This window comes from Stegostoma tigrinum, chromosome 2 (genome assembly GCF_030684315.1).
Source record: "Stegostoma tigrinum isolate sSteTig4 chromosome 2, sSteTig4.hap1, whole genome shotgun sequence".
Classification (NCBI taxonomy): Eukaryota; Metazoa; Chordata; class Chondrichthyes; order Orectolobiformes; family Stegostomatidae; genus Stegostoma; species Stegostoma tigrinum.
In genome coordinates, this window is record NC_081355.1 from 114,931,254 (window position 1) to 114,946,612 (window position 15,359).

Below are 15,359 nucleotides of genomic sequence, written 5' to 3' on the forward strand. Positions count from 1 at the left end.
TGGACACACCAGTATTCTGCCATGCTCACATTCTAATCACTTAACCTGAACTATCAACATCCTTCCTCCCCCAGCAGTCCAAACCCTTCCCCCACGCCTCCAAACCTCCTCCCCAACTATTACATAAATGCTGCCCCTTCCAAACTTCACTTCAGCTCTGAAGAAGAGACATCCAAGATTCGAAACATTAGCTTGCTTTCCATCCATGGATGCTGCCTGACCTGATATGATCTCCAAATTTCTTTTGTTTTCAGCAGTCAAGTTCACACCTCATCACTAGATCTCTCAACATGATTTATTTTGCTTCCTTTTGCTACATTTTGCTGATTCCAAATTCAGGTCATAATGAATAAATGCACTTGTCACAGTTTCTTGTGATTGATCATGACATATTTCAATTAATTTAATCAGAAAACAAACAGTTATTACCTGCTGGGCATGCCTCACAATGGTATGATCCCAGAGAATTAGTGCATTTGACTGGAGGATTTGTTGAACAAGGATAAACTGGAAGATGACATTCATCAATATCAGAACTGCAGGAGGAGTTTGTAGGAGCATGAGTCCATCCAGCATCACAGATACACTGGAACTTAGGCTGCAAATGGACAGCAAGTGGAAAGTAAATGCTTGTAGTTTTAAAAATTAACACTATGATTAGCAGAATGTAAATTCACACTACAGTGTAAACCTATAAGTTATATAATCAAAGAATTGGAAACAGGGCTAGACTTTCAACAGGATACTCACAAAACAAAATCTATTTACTGAATGACAAAGTTTTATTTCTCCATGCAACTTCAACAGTCTACATAGTATATGAAAAAGAATCACTATGAAATGCAGCAAACACAGCCCATGATCAACATTGGAATTCTTCCTAATGGATTCAACATGATTTTGCCAGCAAAATACCATGAGTGGTTATCATGATTGAAGGGGGAAATCATTCATTTATCTCCATTCCGACCAACAACAGTAGTGCCACCAAACGCTATGTTATGAACTTTAGTCGATATGTTAACAGTGTAAGGTATTACACAGAGAACCTGTACAGAAAGAAATTCCTTTTTTAAACTTGGATTCACAAATGCTGCACGGTGTTTACCTGGTTTGGCTGCACTCTCTCTGAATCAATGCAGATGCCATGTTCACATACTGCTTTTGAACCACCTTGACAATCATCATATTTGAAGGTACAGTGTGGACCATACCATTCGGGGGTGCAGTTACATCTGAGGACAACACAATGGAGTATAACATTAACATTACAAATAATTCAGTACGATCTTTTCTTCAAAATGTTATACCCTTAAAGTATACAAGTTCAATGCATGTGGTTTACAGCACTTTACTACCCTGACTTGGTTTAACTTTGCTGTACTGTTGGTCTGAAATTGGGGTATCTGCTTGGCTGTCAGTTAGCTCAGTTGGCTGGATGGTTGATTTGTGACACCGACAGAATGGGTTCATTTCTTGCATTGATTGAGGTTATAATAAAGGACTCTCCTTCTCAGCAACTCCCATGCCTGAGGCGTGGTGACCATCAGACTAAACATTTACGAGTCACCTCTCTCTCTCTCTTTTAGGACAGCAGCTCTATGGTCTGGTAAGAGTATGACAATGTTACCTTTAACTTTAGTCTAAAACCACAGTGATGAAAAGAGTGTGCACGCATTGCAAAGAAAAAGGAAGCTTGGTTCAAAGCAAAGAGAATGGTGATAATAATATTTCGCCATGTTAATAAATAAAAACATTCAGCATTCCAAAATACTTTACATGTGCATAATATAGTGATGTGAAATAAATGTTTTCCACGTGTTAATCTTAAATATTTCCCCTGATATTTCTGTGTCTTGAGACTGCTTATTACCACAATGCAATTACCATGCAATTAGTTAGTAACTATCCTTCTCTGACTTTCTGAGCAAGGTAATGGCAGTGCTAGCTTTTGGCATGCAAAACAATGAGTCTTCTATTGCTTTCCTCTAATAGGCCCTGTTACCTGTAACTGCCTTCTGTGTTAACACACGTTGCTCCATTCTGACATGCTAGAGATGATCCAGCGTAGACCTGACATTCATTTATATCATCAGAGCAAGTAAGTCCCTAAATAAACAAAGTAATGAGAAATGATAACTATTTGGCATTAATTTACGGGTTTTCCTTTTGAAAATCAAGCAGCGCGCATCTGAAAATCTTTCTGCTCACCGTTAATTACGAAGCATAATTCACTCGTAAGAGCAATTATTGCACTCAATAGAAGAAAGTTCAAAGGATTAAGAGAGCATGTAATGAAACTAGAACCTTAAGAATTAATATTGTAGAGCAGACTCTTAAGCTCACTGATATTCAAGAGATGATCCATTGATCCATTCAGTCTTGTCTATGCAGTTGTGAATCATAATTGATCAGATCAGTGAAATTCTCATTCCTCCTAGAGCCATGTAATATCCTGCGAGAGGCTATCGCCAGATCAAACCCAGGCCATGTCAGGAAGAATCCACTCTGGCTCTTTCAGGTATTTAAAACTATTCTCAGGAAATGTAAACACTCATATTTCTGTGACAGGACACTGACCACCTTTTGTTAATTGGTAGGAAGTGAGCTTTGCTGGTCAGGCCAACATGTGATTGTCCATTCCCTGATTGCACTTTTGAAGGTTGAGTTGAGCTGCCTTCTTGAGCCGTTGCTGTCCCATGTTGGGTAAGTGCACCCACAGTGATTTAGGAAGGGAATTCCATGATTTTGACCACAGTCCAGCGAATGAACAAATTTGTATGAGGTTAACCTCCACCCTAGTCAAAGACAGGCAATATGGAAAATCAGCAGCCCGTCTCATTGGGCCACTACATTCTGGGGAAAGCCAAATTTCAAAAAATCCAACCTACTTCTGTCTCTACTCAACTTGTAAATTTCACTGAACTCTGGTCCTCCCAACCTACTGTGTTGGTATAACTGATCCAAGCAAATGCAAATGTGTAGCTTGATTATTTTATCACCCTGAGTCTATGCTATTCTGAAATGTGTGAGTCAAGCACTTTGAGTCCATCTAGATAACCAAGCTGTCTTAAACCGGGAATTAGTCCATCTCAGCAACGTTTCCAGGGCCCCAAATTCTCCCACAGAGCATGAGGACAGTAAATGCATGCAGTATTCTAATTGAGGACTAGCCAAGGTCCTGTACAACCATGTAAATGGATCATTTATCTTTATCTATAGCTTCACTCTGTTGAGCATGAACTTCTAAAGAATGAGGCACTAAAACATCCAGATTTCAAGAGTGATACAGCAAATTGCTTTCATACAACAGTTTAAAAGAAAGAATTTTCAATTTTATTTTCTGGCCAATGGAAATTCCTCAGTGCGTATGGATGTTCCTTACAGTTCAGCGACTGAGAAACCACAAATTCGGTCTGTAATTTTGATCGAACACCCATCAGGCACAAATATGCAGAGTAAATGTTTATATCAGTCACTAAGGCACTAACTGCACACACAAGGTAATGGCAAAATCCACCGTTTCACATGGGTTTTAACAATTCCAGACAGAGCAGTTTCACCTCGAGTTGGAATTCACTATTTCATTCATCATTAAAGTGTCGTATATATGAAAGAGTTTCTTTCATGATCTCTTTGATTGATAGAGCAGACTCCAACATGTTACAGTCTTATGTCTTTTCTGCTCATGGCACACGTTTATTATGCAGACAACTCAATCCTCTTGTATACTGCAGTCATGTTTAAGTGAGCATGGGTTTACTTGGTAAGCAAAATCACATAATTAGAACATGTTTATCTCAATTCACAGGAAAAAAGAAGATATCTAAAGAGAAGTTTTCTTGCCTTCCAGTTGTTTGGACAGAGACAGAAAAAAGAATCAATGAGATCCAGGCACCTTCCATCATTCTGACATGGGTTGCTAGTGCATGCACGTCTTTGCAATATCTGAAATATGGGAAATGCTGTTTAAAATAAGTGAGTTTCCAATGTTTTGCTTAAAGACATTCAAGTTATATAACGACCAACTGAAAGCACAATTTTGTTTTTAAACCTTTCAAATCCCTGTTTTATCGGACAATATTTCCAATAAATGTTTATATTCCTATTGAACAAAATACACTGAGATGGCCGTTGTTCCATTTTTCTCTCTTTGCACACCTCTTTTTAGAGCCAAAGCATCCCTCATGTTATTCTGGAATGTATGACAAATTGGTCAATGGAATACTTGACCACTCTGGAAATGGAGATAAATTCCTGTTTTCTTTTAAGGAATATTTCCAATCACACCCTAGCTAAAAATGGCCGCAATAATATATATCGTGATAACATTTGAGCTGGAAACAGGACAGAAAATCGTTAATTTCTTTAAAATGTCTGTAAAATCTTATTTTGTTTTTCTGAAAATGACATCAGAGTTTGTATCTATTTCAGAAGGAACTTTTGTAATTTTCTTTGATAATAAGAGTAGGCATTTGGATGTGAATATGAATAGGAAGGGTTTAGAGGGATATGGGTCAAATGCTAGCAATGGAACTAGATTAATTTAGAATATCTGGTCGGTATGGACGAGTTCAACCAAATAGTTTGTTTCCATGCTGTACAGCTCTATAAATCAATGACTCTAAGTGTTAGTTCATGCACCTGATGCCCACTGATGTGGAAGCAGTACCAATAAGGTGAAGGTAAGGGCTAGAATTTAACAACAATGAAAACAGAAATTGCTAGTCCGACAGCAGCCGTGGAGAGAAAGCAGAGTTAACATTTCAGGCACAGTGACCTTTCTCTCTACAGATACTGCCAGACCTGAAACGTTTTTTCCAGCAATTTCTGATTTTGTTTCTGATTTCCAGCATCCACAGTTCTTTGGGGTTTTTCTTTAAACTTTGTCAATAGCCCAGAAAAATTAAAAGGATGTGTGCTTTCCTAAAAGTGGCAAAGTCTGATTATTAGTGGGTCAGTTGAAAAGAAATCCCTGTAAGTTAAACCTGAGAGTTGTGAACTGAGAGAAAGAGGTACCATGCTGCTGACAATTGTACCTGTGGAAATCAAAAGTAAAGCTGTTGTTGTATAAGACTCCTGATCTTGCCAACATGAATAAACAATAACATATTGTGGAAACGTGCAGTCATGTAACACCACATTTACATAGGGAGTGATCCAAATGCTCATGATTGTGTAAGCAACAAATTTTTGTATTAACTATTTAAAGTGATATTTATCATTTTTATTGAAATATGATTGCCCTAATGCTGAATGTTGAATTTGCATTAGTCCTGATTTATATTAAATTAAAAATTACAAAACATAGAATATTCTTGGGAATGTCTTCATAAGCAACAGTGAGGATTATTCAGTACAATAGCTTCTACAGTATTGTTTTGGGAAATCGGCAAGTATACTCTTAGGACTCAAGCTTTTGGTGCAAAATGGATCTCAAGCTCAAAGTCCTGAAGCAGTTGAGAAGTGATAATTAAAGGGTGTGGCAGAGCATGTGAGGCTCAACATAAGATTAGGAGTTAAGAGGATTGGAATCCTCAAAAAATTCATTAGGTATTTGGGGCTTGAAGAAGATGGGATGATTTCTGTCAGGAGAATATAACAAAGAAATGTGGAATAACAAGGTGTCGAGCTGGATGAACGCAGCAGACCAAGCAGCATCAGACGAGCAGGAAGGCTGACATTTTGGGCCTCAAAAGAAGATGGATAGAGGAGAAGACACGCAGAGAGGAGACAGACAGGTCAAAGAGGCAGGGGTGGAGCCAGTAAAGGTGAGTGCAGGTGCGGAGGTAGGGAGGAGATAGATCAGTCCAGGGAGGATGGACAGGTCAAGGGGATGGGATGAGGTTAGTAGGTAGGATATGGAGGTGGGGCTTGAGGTGCGAGGAGGGGTTAGGTTGGAGGAAGGACAGGTTATGAAGGCAGGTATGAGCTGGGGTGGTTTTGGATTGCGGTAGGGGGAGGGGAGATTTTGAAGCTTGTGAAATCCACATTGATACCATTGGGCTGCAGTGTTCCCAAGCGGAATATGAGTTGCTGTTCCTGCAACCTTCGGGTGGCATCATTGCGGCACTGCAGGAGGACCAGGATGGACATGTCGTCTGAGGAATGTGAGGGGGCGTTCAAATGGTTCACAACTGGGAGGTGCAGTTGTTTAGTGCGAACTGAGCACAGGTGTTCTGCAAAGCGGTCCCCAAGCCTCCGCTTGGTTTCCCCGATGTAGAGGATGCCACAACGGGAACAGCGGATGCAGTATACCACATTGGCAGATGTGCAGGTGAGCTTCTGCTTGATGTGGAAAGTCTTCTTGGGTCCTGGGGTGGGGGTGAGGGAGGAGGTGTTGGGGCAGGTGTAGCACTTCCTGCGGTTGCAGGTAAAAGTGCTGGGTGTGGTGGGGCTGGAGGGGAGTGTGGAGCAGACAAGGGAGTCACGGAGAGAGTGGTCCCTCTGGAAAGCAGATAAGGGTGGGGAGGGGAAATGTCTTTAGTAGTGGGGTTGGATTATAGAAGGCAGAAGTGTCGGGGGATGATGCATGAGATCCGGTAGTTGGTGAGGTGGTATGTGAGGACGAGGGGGATTCTCTTTTGGTTGTTACTGCAGGGAGGGGGTGTGAGTGATGACTTGCAGGAAATGCGGGAGACACAGTCAAGGGTGTTGTCAACCATTCAGAGGGGCAAGTTACAGTCTTTGAAAAACAAGGACATCGGAGATGTACAGGAGTGGAATGCTTCATCCTGGGAGCAGGTGCAGTGGAGACAAAGGAATTGGGAATAGAAAGTGGGTGGGAGGAGGTATATCCTAGGTAGCTGTGTGAGTTGGTGGGCTTGAAATGGATATCGGTTTCTAGGTGCTTGCCGGAGATGGAGACAGAGAGGTCCAGGAAGGAGAGGGAGGTATTCAAGATGGTCCAGGTGAACTTAAGGTTGGGGTGGAATGTGTTGGCGAAGTGGATGAACTGTTCAAGCTCCTCATGGGAGCACGAGGCGGCGCTGATATAGTCATCAATGTAATGGAGGAAGAGGTGAGGTTTTGGGCCAGTGTAGGTGCCGAAGAGGGATTGTTCCATGTAACCTACAAAGAGGCAGGCATAGCTTGAGCCCACATGAGTACCTATGGCCACCCCCTTTGTCTGTAGGAAGTGGGCCCGAAACATCAGCCTTCCTGCTCCTCTGATGCTGCTTGGCCTGCTGTGTTCATCCAGCTCTACACCTTGTTATCTCAGATTCTCCAGCATCTGCAGTTCCTACTATCCCCAAAGAAATGTGGATATTGGAAATCTGAAACAAAAGCAGAAATTGCTGGAGAACCGCAGTTGGTCTGGCAGGTAATTATGAATTATGTTGTAAGGTTGTTAATAACAGGCCTCACTTGGCAACCTTCCAGAGAAACTGAAGTGTAAGGAAGGGCAAGGATGAGAAAAGGTCATGCTCTGGCACATAAAAGGGAAAAGGACCCTGTTGCTCAGTAACAATTAACGTTGGAAGACAGGTATTGTTCAAGGGGCTGAGGTGCCACTTATGTCACAGGGAAGGGCACAAGACGACTGAATACTGGAAGCTATAAATTAAAATGGAATTACCCATTTCATTTGAAGTAACATTTGCTGTTCATTCATTTTGCTTCATGATTCATGGACTTTTGATAAGTTTCCCCACGGCAGGCTCATTCATAAAGTCAGGAGCTATGGGATACAGGGTGATTTGGCTGTCTGGATTCAGAATTGGTTGGCTGACAGGTGGCGGAGAGTGGTTGTAGATGGTAAATATTCTGCCTGGAGGTCAGTGCTGAGTGGTGTCCCGCAGGGCTCTGTTCTTGGGCCTCTGCTCTTTGTAGTTTTTATAAATGACTTGGATGAGGAGGTTGAGGGGTGGGTTAGTATGTTTGCTGATGACACAAAGGTTGGAGGTGCCGTTGATAGTATCGAGGGCTATTGCAGGCTTCTGCGAGACATTGACAGAATGCAGAGCTGGGCTGAGAAATGGTAGATGGAGTTCAACCTGGATAAATGCGAAGTGATGCACTTTGGAAGGTCGAACTTAAATGCTGAATGTAGGATTAAAGGCAGGATTCTCGGCAGTGTGGAGGAACAGCGGGATCTTGGTGTTCAAGTGCATAGCTCCCTCAAAATTGCCACCCAGGTGGATAAGGTTGTTAAGAAAACATATGGTGTTTTGGCTTTCATTAACAAGGGGATCGAGTTGAAGAGCCGTGAGGTTATGCTGCAGCTCTACAAAACCTTGGTGAGACCACACTTGGAATTTTGTGTCCATTTCTGGTCACCCTCTCACAGGAAAGATGTGGAGGCTTTGGAGAGGGTGCAAAGGAGGTTTACCAGGATGCTGCCTGGACTGGAGGGCTTGTCTTATGAGGAGAGGTTGACTGAGCTCGGACTTTTCTCTCTGGAGAGAAGGAGGAAGAGAGGTGACCTGATCGAGGTGTACAAGGTAATGAGAGGCATGGATAGAGTCGATAGCCAGAGACTTTTCCCCAGAGCAGGATTGACTGCCACGAGGGGTCATAGTTTTAAGGTGTTAGGAGGAAGGTATAGAGGAGACGTCAGAGGGAGGTTCTTCACCCAGAGAGTTGTGAGCGCATGGAATACTTTGCCAGTGGAAGTCTACAAGCAGAGCCATTAGGGACATTTAAGCGACTGCTGGACATGCACATGGACAGCAGTGAATTGAGGGGACTGTAGGTTAGGTTATTTTATTTTTGAATTATTTTTTAATCCACGGCACAACATTGTGGGCCGAAGGGCCTGTACAGTGCTGTACTTTTCAACGTTCTATGTTCTGTGTTCATATTAATTTTAATGTTAATTCATTGATAATGTTAATTCAACTAAATTTGCTCATTTTGGTTTGCTGTTTCCTGTTGAGTATCAGATACAGTTTGTATAACTCATAATAAAATGATTCCAGGCACGTCATAGGAACATTATTAAACAACATTGCCAATGAGCCACAGAAAGAGATATTAAGTCAGGTGATTGTACAAAATGTGGAGGAATGGGATAGTGTACAAAATGCGGAGGAATGGGATTGTGGGAGATATAGCAGTTTGGATCGGAAATTGGCTTGCTGAAAGAAGGCAGAGGGTGGTAGTTGATGGGAAATGTTCATCCCGGAGACCAGTTACTAGTGGTGTACCGCAAGGGTCGGTGTTGGGTCCACTGCTGTTTGTCATTTTTATAAATGACCTGGATGAGGGCGTAGAAGGATGGGTTAGTAAATTTGCAGACGACACTAAGGTCAGTGGAGTTGTGGATAGTGATGAAGGATGCTGTAGGTTGCAGAGAGACATAGATAAGCTGCAGAGCTGGGCTGAGAGGTAGCAAATGGAGTTTAATGCAGACAAATGTGAGGTGATGCACTTTGGTAGGAGTAACCGGAAGGGAAAGTACTGGGTAAATATGTAAGTTTCTTGGTAGTGTAGATGAGCAGAGAGATCTCAGCGTACTTGTACACAGATCCTTGAAAGTTGCCACCCAGGTTGACAGGGCTGTTAAGAAGGCATACAGTGTTTTAGCTTTTATTAATAGAGGGATCGAGTTCCGGAACCAAGAGATTATGCTGCAGCTGTACAAAACTCTGGTGCGGCCGCACTTGGAGTATTGTGTACAGTTCTGGTCACCGCATTATAAGAAGGATGTGGAAGCTTTGGAAAGGGTGCAGAGGAGATTTACTAGGATGTTGCCTGGTATGGAGGGAAGGTCTTACGAGGAAAGGCTGAGGGACTTGAGGCTGTTTTCGTTAGAGAGAAGAAGGTTGAGAGGTGACTTAATTGAGACATATAAAATAATCAGAGAGTTAGATAGGGTGGATAGGGAGTGCCTTTTTCCTCGGGTGGTGACGGTGAGCACGAGGGGGCATAGCTTTAGATTGAGGGGTGAAAGATATAGGACAGATGTCAGAGGTAGTTTCTTTACTCAGAGAGTAGTAAGGGAATGGAACGCTTTGCCTGCAACAGTAGCAGACTCACCAACTTTAAGTACATTTAAGTCGTCATTGGATAAATATATGGACGTACATGGAATAGTGTAGGTTATATGGGCTTCAGATCGGTATGACAGGTCGGCACAACATCGAGAGCCGAAGGGCCTGTACTGTGCTGTAATGTTCTATGTATCGATGTATGCAACGTTTGGTCACAGAAGCAAGTTTCAGAGGAGTGTTATAAAGGAGGAATGTGAGGTAAATGAGTGGAAAGGTGGAGGAAAAGAATTCAAAAGTTTCGGGCCTAGGCTTTGGCACTGTAGGTGCAATTAAAATTTGGCACACAATCAGTGTTAGTCAGTAAGTATAGTTTGGTAGAGGATAAGACTTGGTGTAAGGTACGATGCAGGCCAATGACCTTAAATTTAAGAAGGTAGAATGAGCCTGAGACAACAAAGGCATAAATGAAGTTTTAAGCAGCAGATGGGCTAAGACAGGGGTGATGTTGAGCAATGCTACAGAGCTAGAAAGAGACAGTCTTGATTGCATTGTGATATAAGGTCAAAAATTCAAGTCTGGATCCAACGTGACACAGGAAGATGAACAAAATAATTTAATATCAGATAGTTGGCAGGGAGATGGATGCTGCTGGGAACTTTCGAGAAGAGTTTTGGACTAGAGTGAAACAATGTCTTCCCAAAGAAATTTCTGATCATCCAACACTCAGAGTTAAATATGCAGCCTGATAATATGCATACAGTAGGGTAATCAAGAGAAGCAATGGAGTGTTAGAGCTGGGTGTTATCAGTGTACAGATGAAGGGCTATACTGTGCCTGTAGAAAATGTCACCAAGGGACAATAGACAAATAAAAATCAGTAAGGAGGACAAAAAAAAATACTTGGGGAATACCAGAGGTAACAATGTGGGAGTATCACGAATCAAACTGTGCATTTCCAAGTGATCATAAATCTTATCTCTCAGAGCCCTTTCCAATAATTAACAAGCTTACGCGTTTGTGTTTTGGTTTGGAGTCAGGTTGGTTTTATTTTTAAAGTAGGAATTTACAAAATGCCACATTGACTGACTGCCTATAAATTGGGTGTTTTTTGAACAAGTTAAAATGTATCTGCAAATATAATTCACCCCATAGATTTACATCTGTGTGTGTCACCTTTTCTTTACGCTGATAAAACCTTTAGTTTTCTCAGAGCAGTGATTGAAAGAAATTCAGGGATTTACCTATACATATTACTCAATTAAAACCTTCTAACTGATTAAAAATTTAGCAGCATCTTAGGTTTGTTTAATCTTCCTCAGTGGTGTGACCCAATGATCTTTTACTTATACAGTCTGTGTCTGATACTAGAGATAATGGGAACTGCAGATGCTGGAGAATCCAAGATAATAAAATGTGAGGCTGGATGAACACAGCAGGTCAAGCAGCATCTCAGGAGCACAAAAGCTGACGTTTCGGGCCTAGACCCTTCATCAGTCAGTCAATGTGGCATTTTGTAAATTCCTACTTTAAAAATAAAACCAACCTGACTCCAAACCAAAACACAAACGCGTAAGCTTGTTAATGCTACGGGTATAGTGCTGGAATATTGGAGAGAGGCAAACAACATTCCCTTGTTCAATAAAGGGAATAGGGATAACCCTGGAAAGTTCAGGCCAGGTAGTCTTACTTCAGTAGTGGGCATCTGATGAAGGGTCTAGGCCCGAAACGTCAGCTTTTGTGCTCCTGAGATGCTGCTTGGCCTGCTGTGTTCATCCAGCCTCACATTTTATTATCTTGTGTCTGATACTACCTCTCTCACTAACACCTGAAGAAGGTGTGAGACCTAGAAAGCTTGCGTTTTCACATAAACCTGAGAGACTATAACCTAGTGTAATGTGATTTCTGACCTTTTTCCAACCAAGTCCAACACTGTCACCTCCACATCAATGAAATATGAATCATGGATTAAGATTGTAAGCCCTAAGCATTACTTAAACATTTTTTTATTTTGTTGGACATTGCTTATTTAAATCAATTAGTAATTATCCTCAATCTGAACATTTAGCTATTTGTAAAGATACCATCTCAAATATGATCTCAAATCAGGCAACACTGAATGCTATTCTGCAAGGTTTGCGGTTAGTTATGTAACCTAAACATCTCCAATGCATAACAATGTACGATCAATCTATGTTTATCTGAACTCTGGTGAGGCAGCTAGCATTTAAATTCCATGCAAATTTAACCCATGTTTTTACTCATGTGTTCTGTGTGTGCCATCATGCAATTCACATTAAGACGAAATATATGTGGATCCTTAAGTACTCTAATAGAAATTCACATATATTCAAATTACTTACTGATTGCACAGCCTGAACACTGGCTTCAAGGCTTAGCAGCTAAAAGGACAGCAAAAACAGCAGTTAAACCAATATTCCACAAATTGCAATATTATCTTGCTACCTAAAGAGGAAAGAGTGCTCAATATGTTATTTTACAAAGAAAGTAAAACCTGTATCGTGTCTAAATCGTATCGATGCCATTCATAAAACAGAATATTTTCTGGTCAGTATTGTAATGTTGAGAAGACAACAGTGTAAATGACTTGTGAAAGATTTTCTTGACACCAACAGAAAAGAGCTGACCTGAAAGGAAATCCTCTTGGCTTACACCTCTCATTGCCTGAAATACTTTATTTTTCGTGAAAGGAAATGAGGGGCACTCCTAGAGGAAATGATTACTTTTTAAGAGTTCTGTGAATGTTTTGCAATGATTCCCGAATACATAATCTATCAGTAACATTGTTTTCAACTGACCAAACAATTTTATTGATTAACCATACCTATTTTTTAAGCAAAGTGATGGAATTTGAATGCACATTGAACCATTTAAAATTCAAGATGAGGAAATAGGCAAAGAAGAAGGTTAAAATTTCAATAACCTTTTCGTGTTTTTCAGAAAAGACTATCCATAAAGATTCTTCTGTCTGGTCCACGCTTCAGTTCAGCCAAGAAAAGGGGCCTGGGTTAAACTTTATGTATAAATGGATTTTGAAATTATTTATTTTATTTGCGGAATGAGACTTTTTGACTGACATATGATCTAAGTAGAGGATAGCTTTAAGACTCTAATTTCTCGACTTTAAGCATTCTTCAAATGCATTTTGTAGAAAATGTAAGATCTACATGTTGAATGCTCCCTAATGGAATGCTGAATAACGAGACAAAATACAGACTTTTGCATCAATATGCAAAACACACTCTTATCCCCCTGAGAAGTTTTACTTTTAAGGCCAGTAATGTTAGTTGAAAGAGAATAAGCAATATGGAGATCAGATTGTACACCTACCCTTGCATTCAGCTGAATGATTTGATTAGAAACATTCTGAGGGATATGACCTCCACTGGTTTTCAATTCCACAATGTCATCCTTATTTTTTCTAATCTAAAATTACAGTAAAACAGTTAAATTAATGTTATGAAATTATAAAAGACATCTGTACCTGCATGAAAAGAACAACTGAAAGTCAGTATTTAAATATAGTTAAAAACTAAAGTCCAACATTCAAGATTACCTTTACATATTGAAGCTCAATATACAATTTAGTGACTGAAGCAGAACATTTAATTGGAAACATATCTGCTTAGTCTGGTGAAATAATAGCCTTGTTCGAGTTACTTACTTAAAAATACCGTCTCCATTATCTCGGTTATTTACATTTCTCATAAAATAGCAACACAGTATTTTAGAGGTCAGACATTAATCAGTTGCTACCTGAATGAGGTGTTGTTCCAGATCATCATTATTTAATTTTATCCTCCCAGATGATGAAGTCTTGAATTCAATATTCTTTAGGTTCCCAGTTTGAAATATCAAATTGCCATTATTTGAAGTTATTCTTGGTCTTGTAATAAAAAGAAGACACTTGAACAAATAGGAATTAAAAGCACAATGTACACCAGCTACAAAATTACATGTATACATTTGTTGTTCTTCAAAACCTAGCAGTTTTCTCTAAAGTTAATAAAATGTTAAGACTAAATAATTAAATAATACCCACTGATCATTGCTGATAGCAGTTCTCAGTCGATCATTTCTTTCATTTCCTGATTCACATTTTAATGTAGAAATTGCAATTAACAGGCAAACTGAGTAACTAGAGTAAATCATGTTAGTTGCATATCCTCACAAGCTCTGCTGCTTACAATGGTTGTTGCTGTAATTGTTCAAACTCCAAATTTTAAACAAGGCGTACCTTTAACCCAACCACATGTACCTTGACCATCTACCTCATAAGATTAGATATAAAATTATTCTAAAGTATTATCTACCAGGTAAAATATAAGATAACATAAAAGCGATAATGCTGCAGGAGCTGAGCATCTAAAATAATTACTGTTGCACCTTTTTTCTCTTTCTACACCTCAAAGCATAGCACATCAGATAAGCTCACCAAAAGTCTTTGACATAGGGCCAATTTACAATGTCACGTTCAGAGGTTTTGAAAACACGGATCATAAGATGGACCAGGTAAGCCCCAGTACCAGCATTGCTGATTTCCAAATTATAGCTGTTTTTTAAGAAGACCTGGTGACAGACTTGGACCCATCAAACCTACCCTCATAAACAACATAGGAAGCATACATTGCCCTCTCAAATCTTCTCTATTGCAATGTTTTGAAGTCTACATAACATCACCCCGAGAGGAAATACTCTTTCTCCCAACAGCCATACGATCTCTTGGAAATGACAAAAATCACAAAGGTGGGGAAGAAAAACATTTGGATCCAGAAAGTTTCTTCCTAACCTTTAAGAACAATCAAGCAAGTTGTAGAAGACTACGTGCGATTTGGGAGGCACAACTCCAGTACATGCAAAATAAGGATATCTTGATCAGACATAGAAGCCAATCTAGTTCTGTACACATGTAATTTATACTTACGTCTGCTGGTACTTTCTCAGAAAGGTGCCAGGTTGTAGGAGAAGGTGAAATCTGACAAAGGGGGCTATGCTCCGAAAGCTTGTGATTTCAATTAAACCTATTGGAGTATAACCTGGTGTCATGTGACTTCTGACTTTGACCACCCAATTCCAGCACTGGTACATTCATATCATCACTTTCTTAGATGTCTAACGTAGGTAGTCTATCAAATAATTTCATAATTTTAAATACAGCAATCAAATAAATTTGGTCAATGGTTAATAAATTGGAAATCTGATGCTCTGTGGAGTTCATTTTGAGGAAATAAAGGTATGCTTGCATGTTGGGTTTTGGATACCCAAGAAAAATCACTCCAGGAATGAAGCAGAATTCGCATGTTACTGGAAGTATCCCTTTGCCACAACAATTTAATGAAGGAGGGATTGCATCTTTGATTTCGTCCCATCCATACCAACATGATTGGAGTCTGTGAGAGCTGGACG

General features: G+C 40.2%; 1 protein-coding gene across 2 annotated transcripts in view; it reads right to left on the minus strand.

The window, feature by feature from the left end:
- The window catches only part of cubn (cubilin (intrinsic factor-cobalamin receptor)), a 283,762-nt gene extending 269,620 nt beyond the window's left edge, over positions 1 to 14,142 (minus strand). For both annotated transcript variants that reach the window (XM_048561565.2, XM_048561555.2), the window contains exons 1-8: positions 13,996 to 14,142; positions 13,710 to 13,839; positions 13,284 to 13,379; positions 12,296 to 12,334; positions 3,847 to 3,948; positions 2,006 to 2,109; positions 1,109 to 1,235; positions 430 to 598 (exon numbers count right to left, since the gene is read on the minus strand). In XM_048561565.2, the coding sequence (XP_048417522.2) occupies positions 430 to 598; positions 1,109 to 1,235; positions 2,006 to 2,109; positions 3,847 to 3,948; positions 12,296 to 12,334; positions 13,284 to 13,379; positions 13,710 to 13,839; positions 13,996 to 14,105 (877 nt within the window). In that variant the 5' untranslated portion in view covers positions 14,106 to 14,142. The remainder of the gene's footprint in view (positions 1 to 429; positions 599 to 1,108; positions 1,236 to 2,005; positions 2,110 to 3,846; positions 3,949 to 12,295; positions 12,335 to 13,283; positions 13,380 to 13,709; positions 13,840 to 13,995) is intronic.
- Between the last annotated feature and the right edge of the window lie 1,217 nt (positions 14,143 to 15,359).